This window comes from Cetorhinus maximus, chromosome 6 (assembly GCF_964194155.1).
Source record: "Cetorhinus maximus chromosome 6, sCetMax3.hap1.1, whole genome shotgun sequence".
Lineage (NCBI taxonomy): Eukaryota > Metazoa > Chordata > Chondrichthyes > Lamniformes > Cetorhinidae > Cetorhinus > Cetorhinus maximus.
This window is the reverse complement of record NC_135884.1, coordinates 73,393,562-73,416,066: the sequence shown is the minus strand read 5'-3', so window position 1 is coordinate 73,416,066 and position 22,505 is coordinate 73,393,562. Positions and strand designations below refer to the sequence as shown.

Here is a 22,505-nt window from a genome sequence, read left to right as displayed (position 1 = left end):
CCAGAGAGCCTTTAATGTACAACACGCAGCCTCCGAACAAGAGGAGTGACTCCACCAGTAACAGAATCCATCAGCCCAGTCACACAGAGGGAGGTCTCATCAAGCTGTGCTGAGCAAATTGATCTTGGCCAAGTTGCTCCTGGGCTAGGGAGGGGATAGTCCTGCTCATATCCACGTGGGTGTTGGTTGAGAATAGGTCAGGAGTAACTGTGATGCTCCTTGCTGGTGAATAGCTTATCAAAACTCAACAGATGCACACATGAGGAATGGCCACAGTACTGAGGTACTGAAGGGCCATCCATCACTGGGGGAACAACACCTCAGCTAAAGAGTGGAGAAAACTGGCAGAACAAGAAAAAATTGAAAGCAATGTGTCACTAAGTTACTGGAGCAGGTTAGAGACTGCGTATCCTGCAGCAAATGGTTCACCCCCTGACTCTCTAAAGCCTCTTCATGCATCCAAGGCCCAAGGCACTTGCCCTGATGGGTGCAGTTGTATTTCCTTGTGCTGTGTGTGAACAGCATCTCAGATTGAGAGTGTGGACAAGGGGTTAAAGTATTTTCATCAAGCAAACCAGCCCTACTATTGTCCCAGTTGTTGATGTCACAACATGGGCATTGAATATTGGGCTTTTCACAATGACACTGCTCTCTGTCAGCGAGAGAGGCTGAATGCAGAACACAACTGAAAAAACAAGAGAAAATACAGGCTGCTTCTAACCCTGCCCATTAACTTACAGGTATGGTGGTGTAGTGCTCATGTTAATGGACTAATCATCCACAGCACCCAGCTTCACATGTCGCTGGGGCAGTTTCAGAATTTGAATTCAGCTTAAAAATCTGGAGATAAAAATTTGGTATCACTAAAGTGACCACAAAGCTGTCAGACTGTGGTAAAAACCCAGCCAGTTCACCATGCCCTTTGCTGAGCGAAACCTGCAGTCCAGACGCGGGTTGGGCCTTATAAATGACTCTGACTTGGTAGATGCTCAGCTGCCCTAGGAGGTGGTTTGGCAAACCACTCAGTTATACAGGGCAACTGGGGATGGGCAGTAAATGGCAGTCTTGCCACATCCCATGAACTGATTCCAGTATTCTAGGAACTCAGGAATTAGGAGCAGGAGTAGGCCAATCGGCCCTTCGAACCATTCAATAAGATCATGGCTGCATCTCAATTCCACTTTGCCATCTGACCCCAGTAACCCTTGACTCCCTTGTCTATCAAAAATCTATCTAACTCAGCCTTGAATAAATTCAATGACCCAGCCTCCACTGCTTTCTGGGGAAGACAATTCCACACTCTGATGACCTTCTGAGAGAAAACATTTCTCCTCATCTCCCTAAACAGTAGGGAGTAGATATTCTTAAACTATCTCCCTGAGTTCTAGTTTCCCCCACGAGAGAAAATATCCTCCTGGTATCTCCCCTATCAAGTCCCCTCAGGATCTTATACGTTTCAATAAGATCATCTCTCATTCTTCTAAACTCCATTGGGTATAGGCCCAACCTGTTCAACCTTTTTTCATAAGATAAGCCCTTCATCCCAGGATTGAGTCAAGTGAACCTTCTCTGAATTACATCTAATGTAATTATATCTTTTCTCAAATAAGGAGACCTAAACTGTACACAGTACTCCAGATGTGGCCTCAAGGCCCTGTGCAGCTGCAGTAAAACTCCTTATTTTTTTACTCCATTCCTCTTGCAATAAATGACAACATTCTATTCGCCTTCCTAATCACTTGCTGTACCTGCATACTCACTCCTTGTGATTCATGTACCAGGACACCCAGGTCCCTCTGTTCTGCAATCTCTCGCCATTTAAATAGTCTACTGCAAAAATGGACAAGTTCACATTTACCCATGTTATACTCCATCTGCCAAATTTTTGCCCACTTACTTATCTTGTCTGTATCCCTTTGTACACTCTTTACCTCCTCTTGACAACTTATTTTCTACCTATCTTGGTGTCACTGGCAAATTTAGCTACCAAACAATTCAGTCCCCTCATCTAAGTCATTGATACAGATTGTAAATAGTTGAGGTCCAAGCACTGATCCCTGTGGCACTCCACTAGTTACAGCTTGCCAACCTGAGAATGACCCATTTATCCCTACTCTCTATTTCCTGTTAGCTAACCAATCCTCCATCCACGCTCATATGTTACCCCCTACACCATATGCTTTTATTTTGTGTAGTAACCTTTGATGCGCCACATCTACAGGTTCCCCTTTATCCTCCTTGATTGCTACTTTCTCAAAAAACTCTAATAAATAAGTTAAACGCGATTTCCCTTTCACAAACCCATGTTGATTCTGTCTGATCACATTATGATTTTCTAAGTATCCTGCTATAACCTTAATAATGGATTCTAGCAATTTCCCAATGACAGATGTTGGGCTAACTGGCCTGTAGTTTCCTGCTTTCTGACTCCCTCCTTTATTGAATAAAGGCGTTACATTAGCTATTTTCCAATCCACTGGGACCCTTCCAGAATCTAAGGAATTTTGGAAGATTGTAACCAATGCAACTACTATCTCTGCAGCCACTTCTTTACAGACCCTAGGATGCAGGCCATCTGGTCCTGGGGACTTGTCAGCTTTTAGGTCTAATAGTTTTCCCAGCACCTTTTCTCTAGTGATGGTGATTGCTTTAAGTTCCTCCCTCCCATTCAGCTCTTGATTTTCAAGTATCTTTAGGAAGTTTTCTAAGTCTTCTACAATGAAGACAGGCACAAAATGCCTGTTCAACGCCTCTGCTATTTCTTTGTTTTCCATTATCAATTCCCCAGACTAGAGGACCAATACTAGCTTTAGTTACTCTTTTCCTATTCAAATACTTGTAGAAACTTCAACTGTCTGTTTTTGTTACAAGCTAGCTTTCTCTCATACTTTGCCTTTTGCTTCTTTATTATCTTGTTAGTCATTCTTTGCTGGTTCTTAAAATCTGTTCAATCCTCTGACCTAGCACTGATCTTTGCAGCTTTGTGCAGTGTTTCTTGCAATTTAATACTATCTTTAACTTTCTTATTTAGCCACGGATGGTGCATCCTTCTCAAAGAGCCTTTCTTTCTCACTGGGATAAAATCTTTTCTGAGTGTTATTAAATATCTCCTTAAATGTCTGCCATTGCAACTCTACTGTGCTACCTTTAACCTAGTTTTGCAGTTCAGCTTAGCCAACTCTACCTTTATGCTCTCATAGTTACCTTTATTTAGGATTAAAACACTAGTCATGAACCCACACTCCTCCATTTCAAACTGAACATGAAATGTTATCATATTGCAATCGCTGTCACCTAGAGGCTCCTTTACCACGAGGTTATTGATTTAATCCTGTCTCGTTACACGTTACCAGGTCTAGAATAGCTTGCTTTCTGGTTGGCTCTAGAAAGTACTGCCCTAAGAAATTGTGCCTACAGCACTCTGAACTCATTTTCCTGGCCACCTTTGCTAATCTAGATGTAGATTAAAGATGGTTATCACGGTACCTTTCTTACACACCCTGTTTATTTCTTCCTGTATGCTCTGACCTACACTGTAACTACTGTTAGGAGGCCCATAAACTGCTCCCACAAGTGACCTCTTCTTACCTTTACTATTTATTATCTCTACCCAAATTGATTCTACATCTTGCTCTTTCAAGCTAAAGTCTTCTCTCAGTACTGAACTAATGTCATCCTTAATTAATAGAGCTATCCAGCCACCTTTTCTGAGCTTCCTGTTGTTCTGATATGTCAAATACCATTCAGATCCCAGCCTTGGTCACCTTTCAATCATGTCTCTGTAATGCCTATCATGTCATACATATTTATGCTGCTCATATTATTTGTGCTGACAACTCATCCCTTTTGTTATAAATGCTACGTGCATTCAGATACAGGGCCTTAAATTTATTTTTTTAAGTCATTTATGGCATCATCTGCTGGTGCACTCTTGAGATTGTATATTCTGTCCCTTCCTGTCACACTCTGGAACTCATTATCCAAATTGTTGCCCTGCTGCATTACTTTGTTGTTTCCCTTTGCTTTACTATATCTTTTCTCATATGATCCTTTTCCCCCACTATTTAATTTACAGTTCTCTCTATCACACTGGTTATACAGTTCACCAGGACATTGGTTGCAGCATGGTTCAGGTGAAGACCATCCCAACATACAGCCCCCTCTTACCCCAGTACTGGTGCCAGTGCCCCATGAATCGAAACCTATTCTCCCACACCAATCTTTGAGTCACACAATCATCTTTCTGATCTTATTTACCCTCTGCCAATTTCCATGTGGCTCAGGTAATAATTTTATTTTGGCCCTTAAGCTCATATCCTCTAAGCCGAACCTCTTTCCTAGTCCTATCTATGTCATTGGTACCAACATGGACAATGACTGCTGGATCCTCCCCCTCGCACTGTAAGTTCCTCACCAGCCCTGAGCAGACATACCGAACCCCAGCGTGGGCAGACAACACAGCCATCTGGATTCTCGCTCTCAGCTGCAGAAACTGTGTCTATCCCCTGACTATGCTGTCCCATACTAACACTACATTCCTTTTTTGCTCCCCCACTTGAATAGCTTCCTATACCACAGTGCCATGGCCAATCAGCACATCCACCCTGCAGCCCCCACTCTCATACAAACAAGCTGAGAGAACCTCAAACCTGTTGGACAATGGCAAGGGCCGAGCCTCCAGCAACTCTGCCCTCTGGGTCCCTTACCTGCCTCACTTGCAGTCACACCCTCCTGTCCCTGACCACTGACCAAATCAGAAGACCCTATCCTAAGGAGTGTGACTACCTCCTGGTATAAAGTATCCAGGTAACTTTCCCCCTCCCTGGTGTGTCACAGTGTCTGCAGCTCAGCCTCCAGCTCAATGACTCTGAGCCGAAGTTCCTCCATCTGCAGGTATGGTTGCCTTGGCATTCAGAACTCCGACATTCTGCAATCAGAACACATCATCTGCCCTGCCATCCATAACACATTTCAATTAACTAATCATTTAATATCATTTAATTATTTTCCTTTTTTATTTTATTTAATACCTCTTCTTACCACCATTTACTGTACTAATTTAATCCTTAGTAATAGAATAGAACTTTACCACTAAAAATAAAATATTTCAAAATTAATATTTTTCGAACTTCCAGCTATTTACACACTCTCCCTAAGAGCAGTTACTCACCAGCCAATCAACATTGGGCCTTCCTGTGATCTTACTGTTCACTGAAATTTTAAAACTGACACTCCTGGCTTCCTCTCTGTCCCAAAATCTCCGTATTTTAACCTCTCTCTCCCGGAGTCTCAATGTTTTAACCTCTCTCTCCCGGAGTCTCGCTGGTTTAACCTCTCTCTCCTGAACTCTCACTGTTTTAACCTCTCACTCCCGGAGTCTCGCTGGTTTAACCTCTCTCTCCTGAACTCTCACTGTTTTAACCTCTCTCTCCCGGAGTCTCGCTGGTTTAACCTCTCTCTCCTGAACTCTCACTGTTTTAACCTCTCTCTCCCGGAATCTCGCTGGTTTAACCTCTCTCTCCTGAACTCTCACTGTTTTAACCTCTCTCTCCAGGAGTCTCATTGTTTTAACCTCTCTCTCCCGGAGTCTCGCTGTTTTAACCTCTCTCTCCCGGAGTCTCGCTGGTTTAACCTCTCTTTCCTGAACTCTCACTGTTTTAACCTCTCTCTCCCGGAGTCTCGCTGGTTTAACATCTCACTCCCGGAGTTTCGCTGTTTTAACCTCTCTCTCCAGGAGTCTCGCTGTTTTAACCTCTCTCTCCAGGAGTCTCGCTGTTTTAACCTCTCTCTCCAGGAGTCTCGCTGTTTTAACCACTCTCTCCTGGAGTCTCGCTGCTTTAACCTCTCTCTCCCGAAGTCTCGCTGCTTTAACCTCTCTCTCCCGGAGTCTCGCTGTTTTAACCTCTCTCTCCTGGAGTCTCGCTGTTTTAACCTCTCTCTCCCGGAGTCTCGCTGTTTTAACCTCTCTCTCCCGAAGTCTCGCTGTTTTAACCTCTCTCTCCCGGAGTCTCGCTGTTTTAACCTCTCTCTCCTGGAGTCTCACTGTTTTAACCTCTCTGTCCCGGAGTCTCGCTGTTTTAACCTCTCTCTCCTGAACTCTCGCTATTTTAACCTCTCTCTCCTGGAGTCTCGCTGTTTTAACCTCTCTCTCCTAAAGTCTCATGGGTTTAACCTCTCTCTCCTGAAGTCTCATTGGTTTAACCTCTCTCTCCCGAAGTCTCGCTGTTTTAACCTCTCCTGGAGTCTCGCTGTTTTAACCTCTCCTGGAGTCTCGCTGTTTTAACCTCTCTCTCCTGGAGTCTCACTGTTTTAACCTCTCACTCCAGGAGTCTCGCTGTTTTAACCTCTCTCTCCCGAAGTCTCGCTGGTTTAACCTCTCACTCCAGGAGTCTCGCTGTTTTAACCTCTCTCTGCCGAAGTCTCGCTGGTTTAACCTCTCTCTCCCGGAGTCTCGCTGTTTTAACCTCTCTCTCCAGGAGTCTCGCTGTTTTAACCTCTCTCTCCTGAACTCTCGCTGTTTTAACCTCTCTCTCCAGGAGTCTCGCTGTTTTAACCTCTCCTGAACTCTCGCTGTTTTAACTTCTCTCTCCAGGAGTCTCGCTGTTTTAACCTCTCTCTCCAGGAGTCTCGCTGTTTTAACCACTCTCTCCTGGAGTCTCGCTGCTTTAACCTCTCTCTCCCGGAGTCTCGCTGGTTTAACCTCTCTCTCATGAACTCTCGCTGTTTTAACCTCTCACTCCTGGAGTCTCGCTGTTTTAACCTCTCTCTCCTGGAGTCTCGCTGTTTTAACCACTCTCTCCTGGAGTCTCGCTGCTTTAACCTCTCTCTCCCGAAGTCTCGCTGTTTTAACCTCTCTCTCCTGGAGTCTCGCTGTTTTAACCTCTCTCTCCAGGAGTCTCGCTGTTTTAACCTCTCTGTCCCGGAGTCTCGCTGTTTTAACCTCTCTCTCCTGAACTCTCGCTATTTTAACCTCTCTCTCCTGGAGTCTCGCTGTTTTAACCTCTCTCTCCTAAAGTCTCATGGGTTTAACCTCTCTCTCCTGAAGTCTCATTGGTTTAACCTCTCTCTCCCGAAGTCTCGCTGTTTTAACCTCTCCTGGAGTCTCGCTGTTTTAACCTCTCCTGGAGTCTCGCTGTTTTAACCTCTCCTGGAGTCTCGCTGTTTTAACCTCTCTCTCCTGGAGTCTCGCTGTTTTAACCTCTCACTCCAGGAGTCTCGCTGTTTTAACCCCTCTCTCCCGAAGTCTCGCTGGTTTAACCTCTCACTCCAGGAGTCTCGCTGTTTTAACCTCTCTCTCCCGAAGTCTCGCTGGTTTAACCTCTCTCTCCTGAACTCTCGCTGTTTTAACCTCTCTCTCCAGGAGTCTCGCTGTTTTAACCTCTCCTGAACTCTCGCTGTTTTAACCTCTCTCTCCAGGAGTCTCGCTGTTTTAACCTCTCTCTCCAGGAGTCTCGCTGTTTTTGTTCTCTGAGAGATCTGCAAGAACTTCTTTTTTAACTATTCATTCATGTAATGTTGGCGTCGTTGGCTAGGACAGCATTTATTACCCATCCCTAATTGTCTTTGAGAAGGTGATGGTGAGCTGCCACCTTGAATCGCTGCAGTCCACGCGTTGTGCTGTTAAGGAGAGAGTTTGAGGATTTGGAACCAAACAGCACACACTGCTTCACTTTGCGCAGACTACTTTCTTCCCTATCAGCATCATAATCCCCCCATGTGTGTACTGATCATGGGTAACCAGCTACCAGACCTGGTAAGTCGATAGCGATTGCCTGGTACCCAGCCTCTGCCAACTTCTGGAGGGTGCCAAGATTCAACCAAGTCTCGGAGGAGAAGCGAATGCCATGGAGCAGCAGGACAGAGAGTCTGGGAGGTTGTTCAGTGGGTGTCATCTGACGGTAAAACAGCTGCTGCCCTTCAAGTTGCACGGTGCCTTCCTTAGTCTCAATACTCGCCATGGTTTCCAGCTGTTGCTGCTCTACTGCATCCTACAACATGAACCAATGGTCAGCATGGGGTTAGATACATAGTAACGCTTCCTCTCCACTGTCCCCATCAAACGCCCCCAGGACAGGTACAGCACGGGGTTAGATACAGAGTAAAGCTCACTCTACGCCGTCCCCATTAGACACTCCCAGAACAAGTAATGCACGGGGTTAGATAAGGGTAAAGCTTCCTCTACACTGTCCCCATCAAACACTCGCTGGACAGGTTCAGCACAGGGTTAGATACAGAGTAAATCTCCCTCTACACCGTCCCCATCAAACACTCCCAGGGCAGGTACAGCACGGTGTTAGATACAGAGTAAAGCTCCCTCTACACTGTCCCTATCAAACATTCCCAGGACAGGTACAGCACGGGGTTAGATACAGAGAAAAGCTCCCTCTACACTGTCCCCATTAAACACTCCCAGGGCAGGTACAGCACGGGGTTAGATACAGAGTAAAGCTTCCTCTACACTGTCCCCATCAAATACTCCCAGGACCGGTACAGCACAGGATTAGATACAGAGTAAATCTCCCTCTACACCGTCCCCAACAAACAGTCCCAGGGCAGGTAAAGCACGGGGTTAGATTCAGAGTAAAGCTCCCTCTATAATGTCCCCATCAAACACTCCCAGGACAGGTACAACACAGGGTTAGATAAGGGTAAAGCTTCCTCTAAACTGTCCCCATCAAACACTCCCAGGGCAGGTACAGCACGGGGTTAGATACAGGGTAAAGCTCCCTCTATACTGTCCCCATCAAACACTCCCAGGGCAGAATCACAGAGTTGTTATAATGCAGGAGAAGGTTAGGTAGCCCATCGTGTCTACACCAGCTCTCCGGGTGAGCAGTTCACCTCATGTCATCCTCCCACCTTCTCTCCCTAACCCTGCACATCCTTCCTTTTCAGATAACAGTCTAATTCCCTTTTGAATGCTTCAGTTAAACCGCCTCCACCACACCCTCAGGCAGTGCATTCCAATCCTTAACCACTCGCTGAATAAAACATTTTCTCGTATCAATTTTGCTTATTTTACTAATTACTTTAAATCTGTGCCCTCTTGTTCTCGATCCTTTCATGAGTGGGACAGTTTCTCCCTATCTACTCTGTCCAAGCCTAGAAATATAGAAAATAGGAGCAGGAGTAGGTAATTTGGCCCCGCGAGCCTGCTCCACCATTCAATACGATCCCCTATCCCAACGCCTTACTCCCACGCTCCCCCCATACCCCTTGACACCTTTAGAGTCTAGAAATCTATTTGCTTCTTAAATATATTCAGTTACTTCTCCTCCATAGCCTACTGTGGTAGAGAATTCTACAGGTTCACCACCCTCTGAGTGAAGAAGTTTCTCCTCATCTCAGTCCTAAATGGCCTACCCTGTATCTTGAGACTGTGACCCTGTTCTAGACACCCCAGCCAAAGGAAACATCACCCCTGCATCAAGTCTGCCCAGCCCTGTCAGAATTTTATACGTTTTAATGAGATCCCCTCTCATTCTTCTAAACTCCAGTGAATTCAGGCCTAGTCAGCCCAATCTTTCCTCATACTACAAACCTGCCATCCCAGGAATCAGTCTGGTGAACCTTCACTGCACTCCCTCTATGGCAAGTGTATCTTTTCTTAGGCAAGGAGACCAAAACTGCACACAATACTCCAGATGTGGTCTCACCAAAGCCCTGTACAGCTGCAGTAAGGCACCCTTGCTCCTGTACTTAAGTCCTCTCACAATGAAAGCCAACATACCATTTGCCTTCTTAACTGCTTGCTGCACCTGCATACTTGCTTTCAGTGACTGGTGTACAAGGACACCCAGGTCCCTTTGTACATCAACATTTCTCAATCTATCACTATTTAAATAATACTCTGCCATTCTGTTTTTCCTACCAAAGTGGATAAGTTCACACTTATCCACGTTATTCTGCATCTGCCATGTATTTGCCCACTCACTCAACTTGTCTAAATTGCCTTGAAGCCTCTTAACACCCTCCTCACCACTCACATTCCCACCAAGTTTCATGTCATCAGCAAACTTGGAAATATTACATTTGGTTCCCTCATCCAAATCATTGATATATATTGTGAATAGCTGGGGCCCAAGCACTGATCCCTGTGGTACCCACTAGTCACTGCCTGCCACTCCGAAAAAGACCCATTTATTCCTAATCTGTTTCCTGTCTGCTAACGCATTCTCAATCCATGACAATATATTACCCCCAATCCCATGTGCTTTAATTTTGCACACTAACCTCTTATGTGGGACTTTATCAAAAGTTTTCTGAAAATCCAAATACACCACATCCACTGATTCTCCCTTATCTATTCTGCAAGTTACATCCTCAAAAAACTCCAGTAGGTTTGTCAAACATGATTTCCCTTTCATAAATCCATGTTGACTTTGTCTCATCCTGTTCATATTTTCTCAGTGTCGTGTTATCACATCCTAGCATTTTCCTTACTACTGAGGTTTGGCTAACTGGTCTGTTAATCGCTGTTTTCTCCCTCCCTCCCTCATTTTTTAATAGTGGGGTTACATTTGCCACTCTCCAATCTGCTGGGATTGTTCCAGAATCTACAGAATTTTGGAAGATGACAACCAACGCATCCACTATTTCCATGGCCACCTCCTTTAGTACCCTGGGATGTAGATTATCAGACCCTGGGGACTTATCAGCTTTCAGTCTCATTAATTTCTCCAGCACTATTGTTTTCGTAATACTAATTTCCTTCAATTCCTCTTTCTCACTAGAGCCTTGGCTCCCTAGTATTTCTGGGAAGTTATTTGTGTCTTCCTCTGTGAAGACAGAACGAAAGTAGTTGTTTAATTGTTCTGCCATTTCCGTGTTTTCTATTATAAATTCTCCTGTTTCAGACTGTAAGGGACCTACATTTGTCTTCACTAATCTTTTCCTTTTTACATACTTACAGGAATTTTTACAGTCTGCTTTTATGTTCCTTGCAAGTTTACTCTCATACTCTATTTTTCCCCCTTTAATCAATCTCTTGGTCCTCCTTTGCTGAATTCTAAACTGCTTCCAATCCTCAGGCTTGCTTTTTCTGGCAACTTTATGTGACTCCTCTTTGGATTTAATACTACTCTTAATTTCTTTTGTTAACCATGGTTGGACCACTCATGATTTTTAATACTTCTATCAAATCTGCTCTCAGCCTTCTCTTCTCTAAGGAAAACAGTCCTAACTTCTCCCATCTATCTTCATAAGTGAAGTTGCTCATCTCTGGAATCATTCTAGAGAATCTTTTCTGCACCCCCTCTAATGCCCTCATATCTTCCTAAAGTGCGGCACCCAGAACTGGACATAATATTCCCGCTGAGGCTGAACTAATGACTTATACAAATTCAGCATAACCCCTTGCTCTTGTACTCTATGCTGCTATTAATAAAGCCTAGGATACTGTATGCTTTATTAATCGCTCTCTCAACCTGCCCTGCCACCTTCAATGATTTATGCACATATACACCCAGATCCCTCTGCTCCTGCACCCACTTTAGTATTGTACCCTTTATTTTATAATATCTCTCCATGTTCTTCCTACCAAAGTGAATCACTTCACATTTCTCCACATTGAACTTCATCTGCCACCTATCTGCCCACTCCACCAACTTGTCTATGTCCCTTTGAAGTTCCACACCACCCTCCTCACAGTTCACAAAGCTTCCAAGTTTGTATCATTCAAAAACTTTGAAATTGTCCCCTACACACCAAAATCTAGGTCATTATATATCAGGAAAAGCAAGTGTTCCAACACCAACCCCAGGGGAACTCCACTACAAACCTTCCTCCAGCCTGAAATACATCTGTTAACCACTATTCTTCATCTCCTGCTCTCCAGCCAATTACATATCCATGTTGCTACTGTCCTTTTATTCCACTTTGCCCACAAGTCTTTTGTGTGGCACTGTATCAAACGCCTTTTGGAAGTCCATGTACACCACATTAACAGCATTGCCCTCATTAACCCTCTCTGTTACTTCCTCAAAAAACTCCAACAAGTTAGTCAAACATGATTTGCCCTCAGAAAATCCATGTTGACTTTCCTTAATTAACCCGCATTTGTCCATGTGACTATTAATTTTGACCCGAACTATTGTTTCTAGAAGCTTCCCCACCACCAAAGTTAAACTGACTGGCCTGTAGACTCATAGGCATTTACAGCACAGAAGGAGGCCATTCAGCCCATCATGCCCACGCCGGTCAACAAAGATCTGACTACACTTATCCCATTTTTCAGCACTTGGCCCATAGCCCTGGAGGCTCTGGCACACAAGTGAATATCTAAATATTTCTTAAATGTTATGAGAGTTTCTGACTCAACCACCCTTTCAGGCAGTGAGTTCCAGGCCCCCACCACCCTCTGGGTGAAAAAATTTCTCCTCAGCCCCCCTCTTAGCCTTCTACGTCTTACCTTAAATCTATGCCCCCTGGTTATTGACCCCTCTACTAATGGAAAAAGTGCCTTCCTATCCACCCTATCTATGCCCCTCAATCTTATACACCTCTATCAGGTCCCCTCTCAACCTTCGCTGCTCCAAGGAAAACAACCCCAGCCTATCCAATCTTTCCTTATAGCTCAGACCCTCCAGCCCAGGCAGCATCCTGGTAAGTTGCTGGCTTGTCCTTATACCCTTTTTTTTGAACAAGGGTGTAACATTTGCAATTCTCCAGTCCTCTGGCACCACCCCTGAGTCTAAGGAAGGCTGAAAAATTATGGTCAGTGCCTCTGCAATTTCCACTCTCACTTCCCTCAGTATCCTTGGATGCATCCCATCCAGTCCAGGCATCTTATCAGCTTTAAGTATACATAGCCCATCCAGTACCTCGTCTTTATCAATTTCAAATCCTTCAGTGTCTGAATTACCTTCTCTTCTTCTTCCTAGGCTACAACAGATGCAAAGTATTAATTTAATATCCTCTGCCTCCATGTGTAAATTTCCTTTATGGTCCCTAATCGACCCTTCTCGTCCTTTTACCAACCTTTTACTATTTATGTGCCTATAGAAGATTTTGGGATTCCCTTCACATTGGCTGTCAGTCTTTTTTCAGACTCCTTCTTTGCTTCTCTTATTTGCACAGCACAGGGTTAGGTACAGAGTAAAGTTTCCTCTACACTGTCCCCATCAAACACTTCCCCAGACAGATACAAGCTGGGGTTAGATACAGAGTAAAGATCCCTCTACACTGTCCCCATCAAACACTTCCCAGGACAGATACAAGCTGGGGTTAGATACAGAGTAAAGATCCCTCTACACTGTCCCCATCAAACACTCCCAGGGCAGGTACAGCACGGGGTTAGATACAGAGTAAAGATCCCTCTACACTGTCCCCATCAAACACCCCCAGGACAGGTACAGCACAGGGCTAGATACAGAGTAAAACTCCTTCTACACTGTCTCCATCAAACACTTCCAGGACAGGTACAGCACGGGTTAGATACAGAGTAAAGATCCCTCTACACTGTCCCCATCAAACACTCCCAGGGCAGGTACAGCACAGGGCTAGATACAGAGTAAAGATCCCTCTACACTGTCCCCATCAAACACTCCCAGGGCAGGTACAGCACGGGGTTAGATACAGAGTAAAGATCCCTCTACACTGTCCCCATCAAACACTCCCAGGGCAGGTACAGCACGGGGTTAGATACAGAGTAAAGATCCCTCTACACTGTCCCCATCAAACACCCCCAGGACAGGTACAGCACAGGGCTAGATACAGAGTAAAACTCCTTCTACACTGTCTCCATCAAACACTTCCAGGACAGGTACAGCACGGGTTAGATACAGAGTAAAGATCCCTCTACACTGTCCCCATCAAACACTCCCAGGGCAGGTACAGCACAGGGCTAGATACAGAGTAAAGATCCCTCTACACTGTCCCCATCAAACACTCCCAGGGCAGGTACAGCACGGGGTTAAACACAGAGTAAAGCTCCCTCTACACTGTCCCCATCAAACACTTCCCAGGACAGGTACAAGCTGGGGTTAGATACAGTTTGGATGGGGACTGAAAATAATGGCTTCAGTATTTCCAACATTTAATTGGTGGAAATTTCTGCTCATCCAGTACTGGATGTAGGATAAACAGTCTGATGATTTAGCAAGAGTGGAGGAATCGAGAGAGGTGGTGGTGAGGCAGAGCAATGGATGTCTTGGTGGATGTGTGAAAACTAATGCTGGATGATATTGCTAAGGGGCAGAATGTGCATGAGAAGTAGGAGGGAGACAAGGATACAACCTAGCGGAGAGCAGAGGGAGCAGTGAGGGAACAGGAAGGGAAACCATTGCAAGTAATTTTCTGGCTATGATTGAATCAGTAAGAATGGAACCAGCTGAATGACAGTGGAGAGGTGTTGGAGGAGGATGGTGCGGTCAATCATGTCAAAGGGTGCAGACAGGTCAGGAAGAATGAGGAGGGAAAGTTTACCTTTATCACAGTCACATAGGATGTCATTTGTGACTTTGACAAGAGTTGTTACGATGCTGTGGCAGAGGTGGGAACTTGATTGACAGGATCCAAACATGGAGTTCTGGGAAAGATGGGAACAGATTTGAAGGCGACAGCATGTTCAAGGATTTTGGAGGGGAAAGGGAGGGTGGAGATGGAACAGTAGTTTGCATGGACAGTGAGGTCAGGGTTGGTTTTTGGAGAAGAGGGGTGATGATGGCAGATTTAAAGGAGAGAGGGACAACATCTGAAGAGAGAGAACTGTTTGAAATCTCAACTAACATGGGGACCAGGAGAAGTTAGGTGATCAACAGTTTAGTGGAAATCGGATTGAGGGAACAAGAGGTGGGTCTCATGGACAAGATGAGCCCAGAGAGGGCATAAGGAGAGATGGGAGATCTCAGGGCTAGAGGAGGTTTGGCCCATTGGGCTAGAAGAAGGGGGTGACACGGCAGAAGCAGCTGATCAGATTATCTTGATCTTAGTGACAAGTCCATGATCTCCTCACACTTATTGTGGGAGATGAAGGTGGAGGGAACAGGAGGGAGGAGTTTAAGGAGATCATTTACAGTAGAGAAAAGAAACCAGGGGTTGCATTCCAGGATGATCCTGCAAAAGTGATCAGATTTAGCAGATGAGAACAGGACCCAATAGTGTTTTAATTGATCCAGCCAGATCTGGTAGCAAATGGCTAAACAAATTGTCCGCCATATCCTTTCAATTCTGCATCCCTTGGACTTAAGCGAGCAGAGATGAAGGCCGATGGGACGATGTTACAGAGGTGGAAACAGGCACTCTTATTGGTAGCACAAATATGAGGTTGGAAGCTCATCAGAAGGAACGACCAGGGTGAGAAGGAATAATGGTTTTATCAGGGATTAGGATGTCAAAAGTGAAGGTGAGGGGGTGGTTGAGTAAATCAGTAGCTGCAGGAATGTTGTGGCGAACAGATGGCCAAAGGATAGATAGTTGTGATTTTGAATGGATATATGTAAGTGAATTTGGGTATAGCTTTTTCCAGGTATGGATACAGAAAGAGGTAGGGTTGGGGCGTGGAAGAAGGATGTGGGTGGAGAGTAATACAAGTTATCAGAGATGTCCTTATCTACAACTGAAACTATGTGAGTAGCCAGACTGCGGTAAGGTCAAGGGGTGTGGCAATGAATATGGGTTGGGGAGTTTACATGGAAGGAGAGATTTACGGAGGATAAGATGGCCGTGAACTCAGAGGAGACAGAGAGCTTGATGAGTTGAGATGGAGGTTGAAATCACTGAGGATGAGAAGTCGTTTGGTTCAGAGGCTGAGGGAAGAAAATAGCAAAGAAATCCTGGTGAGAAAATATTTATTGTACTTGGGAAAATGATGATTTTGAATGAGATGTGAGAGAGGTGGGACAAGGTGAGATGCTTAAAGGAGGAGAAGGTGCTAAAGGAGTTGGTGGATGAGATCAGGCCGAGGTGTGATCTGGTGACAAGCGCCATACTGCCACTGCGCTTGTTATGATGAGGAGAGAGGTGGTAGATGTAGTCAGATAGAGAGGCTTCATTAAGGGGGAAGGCGTCATCATTCCTCAGCCAGGTTTCCGTTAGGGCTATGATGTTGATGCAATCATCCACAGTAAGTTCATGGATGTCAAGGCCTTTGTTCACATGTGCACAGATATCTGGAAGGAGGTGTGTAGAAGGATGGTGAGAGCTGATTCACTGGCAGCATCCACAGGATCAGAAGTGGGAGGAGTGAGTTTGACAGGGAAGAGTTTGGCAAGATTCGCCTCCAGCAGGCGCACTGGGTGAGAAGGTCAATGAGAGAGCGGGTGTGGCACTTGGGGTTGCTGTTGGTGATGAGCCAGCACCGTGTGCCTCAATGAGCCTGTCAGAGGATGCCAAGTGAGGCACCAAGAGAAACTGTAGCTTATCCAAGAGGGCCTCAAGCCTGGGATGGTATCGAGAGAGCAGGAAAGTTGAGGAGTACTGAAGAATTGGGGTAGGGAATTGTGGTGGGGGTGGGGGGGGGGAAGCATACCTGAGAGTGGAGAAGCGAAAGGAGACATGACGATGAGAGAGAGGGCCTAAGAGAGGTAGAGAGAAAAGAAGTTAAAAAAGAGGGAAAGAGCAAAAGTAATGGGCTCAGATCCAGAGCTGCAGCCAAAATGAACATAGGATAAGACGCAGGGGAGAGTGCAAGTTACCTAAAAGTAATAAATCTGGATACATAAAAACATGAGAAACTAAACAGGCAATCAGAAATAGATGTTGATCATAGGAAGTAGTCCAAAGTTAAAATCGGTGGTCCTGTGGGGGAATATTGATGACTAAGGAAGGGTGCAGTCAGCTCGGAGTTATCAATGAGCTGCTGTCCATGTTCGAAGCCAGGAATAACGAGTGAAATCCAGACGCTGTTTGAGGGGTCAATTACCTGAGGATGAACCTGATGGAGGCATTTTCATAAGAAGGAAGGTCCAGGGGATGTACAGATTCAGTTGTTACAAAGTTGGAGAGCAGCATGAAATCCAAAAGCAGCAGGAGCAGTTCCCTTTCTGAATATTCTGTCCAGGAACAGACTGGAGCTGAAAAACCAGTCAAACCAGGCACAGGCTCAGCAGGAAGCTGGAGTCTCTCACTCACAACAATAGTGGGGGATGGGCAGCAGACGGATCCAAGACACTTTAAATAAAGAGCAGCAACTCAAACCGGGGGCAGAAGCCGGGTCTCAGGAAGTGTAGTCCAGAGCAGACCTGGTGTTGGGGGAGTCCAGGAATTTGAGGCCAAGCTTGAGTGATGACATAGGTTAAGATTCTTCCATTTCACACGTCAAAGATCAAAAACAATGCAGATTATAGACAGAAGGCCGAGTCTCACAGCATCTTTAATGTAATCCAGTCCAGAAATGTGGGCTTGATCTCCAGAGAAGTCCAGAAATTTGAAGCCACATTCAAAAGAAAATCCACATCCAGCTCTTTTCCAGATTTTTACTGAAGTTCACGAGGTAAAGTCGGCAGGTGGGTTTGAACCAACGGACTGAGGCTGTTTAAACTTGAAATTTGGGTGAAAATCCACTCACCGTTAGAATGAGGGGGACTTAAACAGCAGACGAGAGGATTTAAATGGGAGAAAGAGCAGCAGATCAACATCGTGATGAGCTGATTGGAAAAGTCATTAGTGTAACACCTCGATTCAAGAAAGGAGGGATACAGAAAGCAGGAAATTATAGTAATAAAAACACTGGAAATGCTGGAAAAACTCAGTAAGTCTGGGAGCATCTGTGGAGAGAAACACAGCTAACGTTTCGAGTCCGTATGACTCTTCAGAACTGGAAACTATAGACCAGTTATCCTATATCTGATCTTATTGAAACATATAAGATGCTGAGGATACTTGACAGGGTGGATGCTGAGAAGACGTTTCACCTTGTGGGAGAGACTAGAACTAGGGAAGAGAGCATAAAAATTAGGGGTCTCCACCCCAGAGATCAGTGCAGGCTGCATCAATGAATATATTCAAGACTGAGTTCAGCAGATTTTTGATCATCAACTGAGTTAACGGTTATGAGGGCGCAGACAGGTTAAGGCCACAGCCACATATGTCATAATCTCAAACGGTAGGACTGGCTCTAGGGGCCAAATGACATACACCTGCCCCTAATTCCTCTGTTCTTCAGCTCCCCAGGGAGCCGACAGGCCAAGAACCAGCTCGGAAATCATGATCAAACGCTCCCAGGACAGGTTCAGCACAGGGTTAGATACAGAGTAAAGCTCCCTCTACACCCTCCCCATCAAACACTCCAAGGGCAGGTACAGCACGGGGTTAGTTACAGAGTAAAGCTCCCTCTACACTGTCCCCATCAAACACTCCCAGGGCAGGGACAGCACGGGGTTAGATACAGAGTAAAGCTCCCTCTACACTGTCCCCATCAAACACTCCCAGGGCAGGTACAGCACGGGGTTAGATACAGAGTAAAGCTCCCTCTACACTGTCCCCATCAAACACTCCCAGGGCAGGGACAGCACGGGGTTAGATACAGAGTAAAGCTCCCTCTACACTGCCCCATTAAACACTCCCAGGGCAGGGACTGCACGGGGTTAGATACAGAGTAAAGCTCCCTCTACACTGCCCCATTAAACACTCCCAGGGCAGGGACAGCACGGGGTGAGATACAGAGTAAAGCTCCCTCTACACTGTCCCCATCAAACACTCCCAGGGCAGGGACAGCACGGGGTTAGATACAGAGTAAAGCTCCCTCTACACTGCCCCATCAAACACTCCCAGGGCAGATACAGCACGGGGTTAGATACAGAGTAAAGCTCCCTCTACACTGCCCCATTAAACACTCCCAGGGCAGGGACTGCACGGGGTTAGATACAGAGTAAAGCTCCCTCTACACTGTCCCCATCAAACACTCCCAGGGCAGGGACTGCACGGGGTTAGATACAGAGTAAAGCTCCCTCTACACTGTCCCCATCAAACACTCCCAGGGCAGGGACAGCACGGGGTTAGATACAGAGTAAAGCTCCCTCTACACTGCCCCATCAAACACTCCCAGGGCAGGTACAGCACGGGGTTAGATACAGAGTAAAGCTCCCTCTACACTGCCCCATTAAACACTCCCAGGGCAGGGACAGCACGGGGTGAGACACAGAGTAAAGCTCCCTCTGCACTGGCAACAGGTTCAGATCAAAGCTGAGCAGTGTTATTAGACATTGTAAAAAACGTTCAGACTGCTGGAGTGACAGAAAGTGAGCAGAGAAGTTGCACAAACCTAACTCTTGGAGCGAGTGCGTGAAGTTGGACAATTTGCTGATGTCTGCCTCTGCTGATTCTGTAACTAGTTCAGGAAGAAACAGAAGAGGAATGGAGAAACTGGCACCAGCGCCCTCTGCTGCCTGGAGACACCATGACCATAGGCAGTTATCAGCAAAGAGCTAAAACAAAGAGCTTGCTCCATCCTCTTCCGGCACTGATGGAAGCTATCCTGCTCAGCATATCTGCGCTAGTTCTTTGACAGAGCTGATCAATTTAGTACCATGCCCCAGCTTTTTCTTCATAACCCTGCAAGCTAGTGCTCTTCAACTCTATGTCCAATTGTCTTTTGGAAGTCCCTATGGAATCTGATTCCACCACATTGGGAATATGTTCTGGATCTTAACAATCCTCTGTGTGAAGAAATTTCTCACTTTCCATCTGGTTCTTTTGCCAGTTGTTTTAAATCTGTGACCTCTGGTTACTGACCCATATGTCAGAAGAAGCAGCTAGTTGCTCCCTACTTGCTGTTACCAAAACTCCTCATAATTTTGTCCCTTTCCCTAACTAACCTAATTATATTATGATCACTATTAACAATATGCCCTCCCAATAACCATACTCTACTTCATTCCCCAGAGCTAAGTGCAGCTTTCTTGCTGGGCTGAATTTTAATCAGCAGGAGCCTGTGGGTTCTGAGCCAATGCCGGGGGGGTGGGAGTGGCAGGGGGCAGTGGTGGAGATGGTTAAAATCAACCATTGAGGACCAGGCTCCAACCCACCAACCTTCCCATTTCACTGGCCCGCCATTGATTGTGTGCAAACAACCCTCTCAGGAGGGATTGTTACCACTTATGATATGTTAATTGCTCATTTAGTGAAATGTTATTTTGAGAATCTGCCAGTGAAAGCAAGGCCATTGAAGGGACTAAGCCATGTCAGGGAAATATATAAATAAATTCTCACAGATACTTCCTTTCCTGCATGTAGGAAAGGGTTTGTTTGCAGTATTTGAGCTGAAAGGTTAATTTGCACACTTTGGTGGTTTAATCAATGCTTTGTAGATGTCTCCATAACTTTGGAGCTATCATCTATACATTGAAGGATTGGGGGCTCTGATCTGCATTTTGCAACTCTCAGTTAGCAAATCACCAGGGTGGCCTCTACATTGCCTTTGATTGGAGCTTAGATGAGGACCAAGATGATCAGGAACAGCACCAGCTGCAGCAACAGCCTGTGGCTCCACAGGAGAGGGGGGACCAGCAGAGAGGTGCAGCTCACAGGTAGCCACAGGGTCTACAGCCAGATGATCAGCTTCCTCGACAAGTCGGAACACCAGTGTTCAGAGTCTCAAGTCAGGTGGTGACAGATAGCTGGTGCTTCTGGAACAAGACCTGCTGCCAACTGGACCTGATGCCCACACTTTGCCAGTGATTGTCAAAGTCACCACTGCCCTCAACTCCTTCGCCTCTGGATCCTCTGTGCTGGAGATATTTGTCAGATCTCAGTCAGCAGCTCAAAAATTCACAAGACTGACAACTGATGATTTGTTTGCCAGATATGCCAATTATGTCAACTTTGCCCACGATGATGCCAGTCAGAACGAGAGGGCGCTCGGGTTAACGTCTCCGGGTAGCTTCCCACAGTTACACACCTCATTGACTTCACACACATGGCAATTAAGGCACCTCCAGATCACGCAGGGTTCACCAAAGACAAGGGTTTCCACTCCGTCAACGTACAGTTGGTGTGCAACCACAAAAAGATCTTTATACAGCTGTGTGCAAGACTCCTGGCAGCTGCTCTCAGTCTGTGGCAGACCACCCTCCCTGATCTCTCATCGTCGGCATTAATGCAGCTGCTAGACTATGGGGTACAAGTTATTTGCAATAAATCCCCAATTGTGAATTATCTAATAAATCAATTGATTCGTACTAGAATCAACCATCAGGCAAGACTGAACACGTCAACTGGTAAATTCAAAAGATACATTGACAATTAAACAAGTGAAAAGGTAACAAGTTAAAAAGATAGAGACAAAGTTTCAATTAACAGTAAAAGGAGAAAGCTTAACTTAACTAAATAGATTCCTCACGGCTTCCTTGGTTGATCAGGCTGAAAGTGTGAAGTGAAGCAAAGGCTTGAAGGGAAAGAGTAGGGCAAATTATAGACCATAGAGGTAATCTGTGTGTGGACCCGGAAGACATGGGTACAGTCCTCAATGAATACTTTGCGTCGGTCTTCACAATGGAAAAGGACAATGCAGGTATAAACATCAGGGTGGAGGACTGTGAAGTATTAGCATATACATTAACATTAACATAGAGAGAGAGGAGGCACTAGTGGGTTTAGCAGCCTTAAAAGTGGATAAATCCGCAGGCCTGGATGAGATGTACCCCAGGCTGTTGAGGGAGGCAAGGGAAGAGATATCAGGGGCCCTGGCAGTAATTTTTAAATCCTCTCTGGCCACAGGCGAGGTGCCAGAGGACTGGAGGATTGCTAACATTGTCTCATTATTAAAAAAGAGACGAAGGGATAGACCAGGAAATTACAGGCTGTCAGTCTAACCTCAGTGGTGGGGAAGTTACTAGAAAGAATTCTGAGGGACAGAATATATCTGCACTTGGAGAGACACGGATTAATCAGGGATAGTCAGCATGGATTTGTTAAGGGAAGGGCGTGTTTGATAAATTTGATTGAATTTTTTGAGGACGTAACCAGGAGTGTTGATGAGGGTAATGCATTTTATGTGGTCTTCATGGGCTTTAGCAAGGCTTTTGATAAGGTCTCTCATGGCAGACTGGTCAAGAAAGTAAGAGCCCATGAGATCCAAGACAAAGTGGCAGGTTGGATCCAAAAATTGGCTGAGAGGGAGGAAGCAGAGGGTGATGGTAGAGGGATGTTTCTGTGATTGGAAGCTGTTTCCAGTGAGGTTCCGCAGGGCTCAGTGCTAGGGCCCTTGATGTTTGTGGTGTACATAAATAATTTGGACTTAAATGTAGGGGGTATGAACAAGAAGTTCACGGATGACGCGAAAATTGGTAGGGTGGTAAATAGTGAGGAGGATAGCTGTAAACTGCAGGAGGATATCAATGGACTGGTCAGGTGGGCAGAGCAGTGGCAAATGGAATTCAACCCAGAACAGTGTGAGGTAATGCACTTGGGGAGGGCTAACAAGGCCAGGGATTACATTATGAATGGTAGGACCCTAGAAAGTATTGAAGATCAAAGGGACCTTGGTGTGCATATCCACAGATCCCTGAAGGCAGCAGGGCAGGTAGATAAGATAGTTAAGAAGGCATACTTGCCTTTATTAGCTGAGG

General features: G+C 45.6%; 1 protein-coding gene across 1 annotated transcript in view; it reads right to left on the bottom strand.

The window, feature by feature from the left end:
* The window catches only part of abhd14b (abhydrolase domain containing 14B), a 35,484-nt gene extending 16,167 nt beyond the window's left edge, over positions 1 to 19,317 (bottom strand). The window contains exons 1-2 of the mRNA XM_078543852.1: positions 19,202 to 19,317; positions 7,751 to 7,988 (exon numbers count right to left, since the gene is read on the bottom strand). Of these exons, the coding sequence (XP_078399978.1) occupies positions 7,751 to 7,958 (208 nt within the window). The 5' untranslated portion in view covers positions 7,959 to 7,988; positions 19,202 to 19,317. The remainder of the gene's footprint in view (positions 1 to 7,750; positions 7,989 to 19,201) is intronic.
* Positions 19,318 to 22,505: the final 3,188 nt, after the last annotated feature.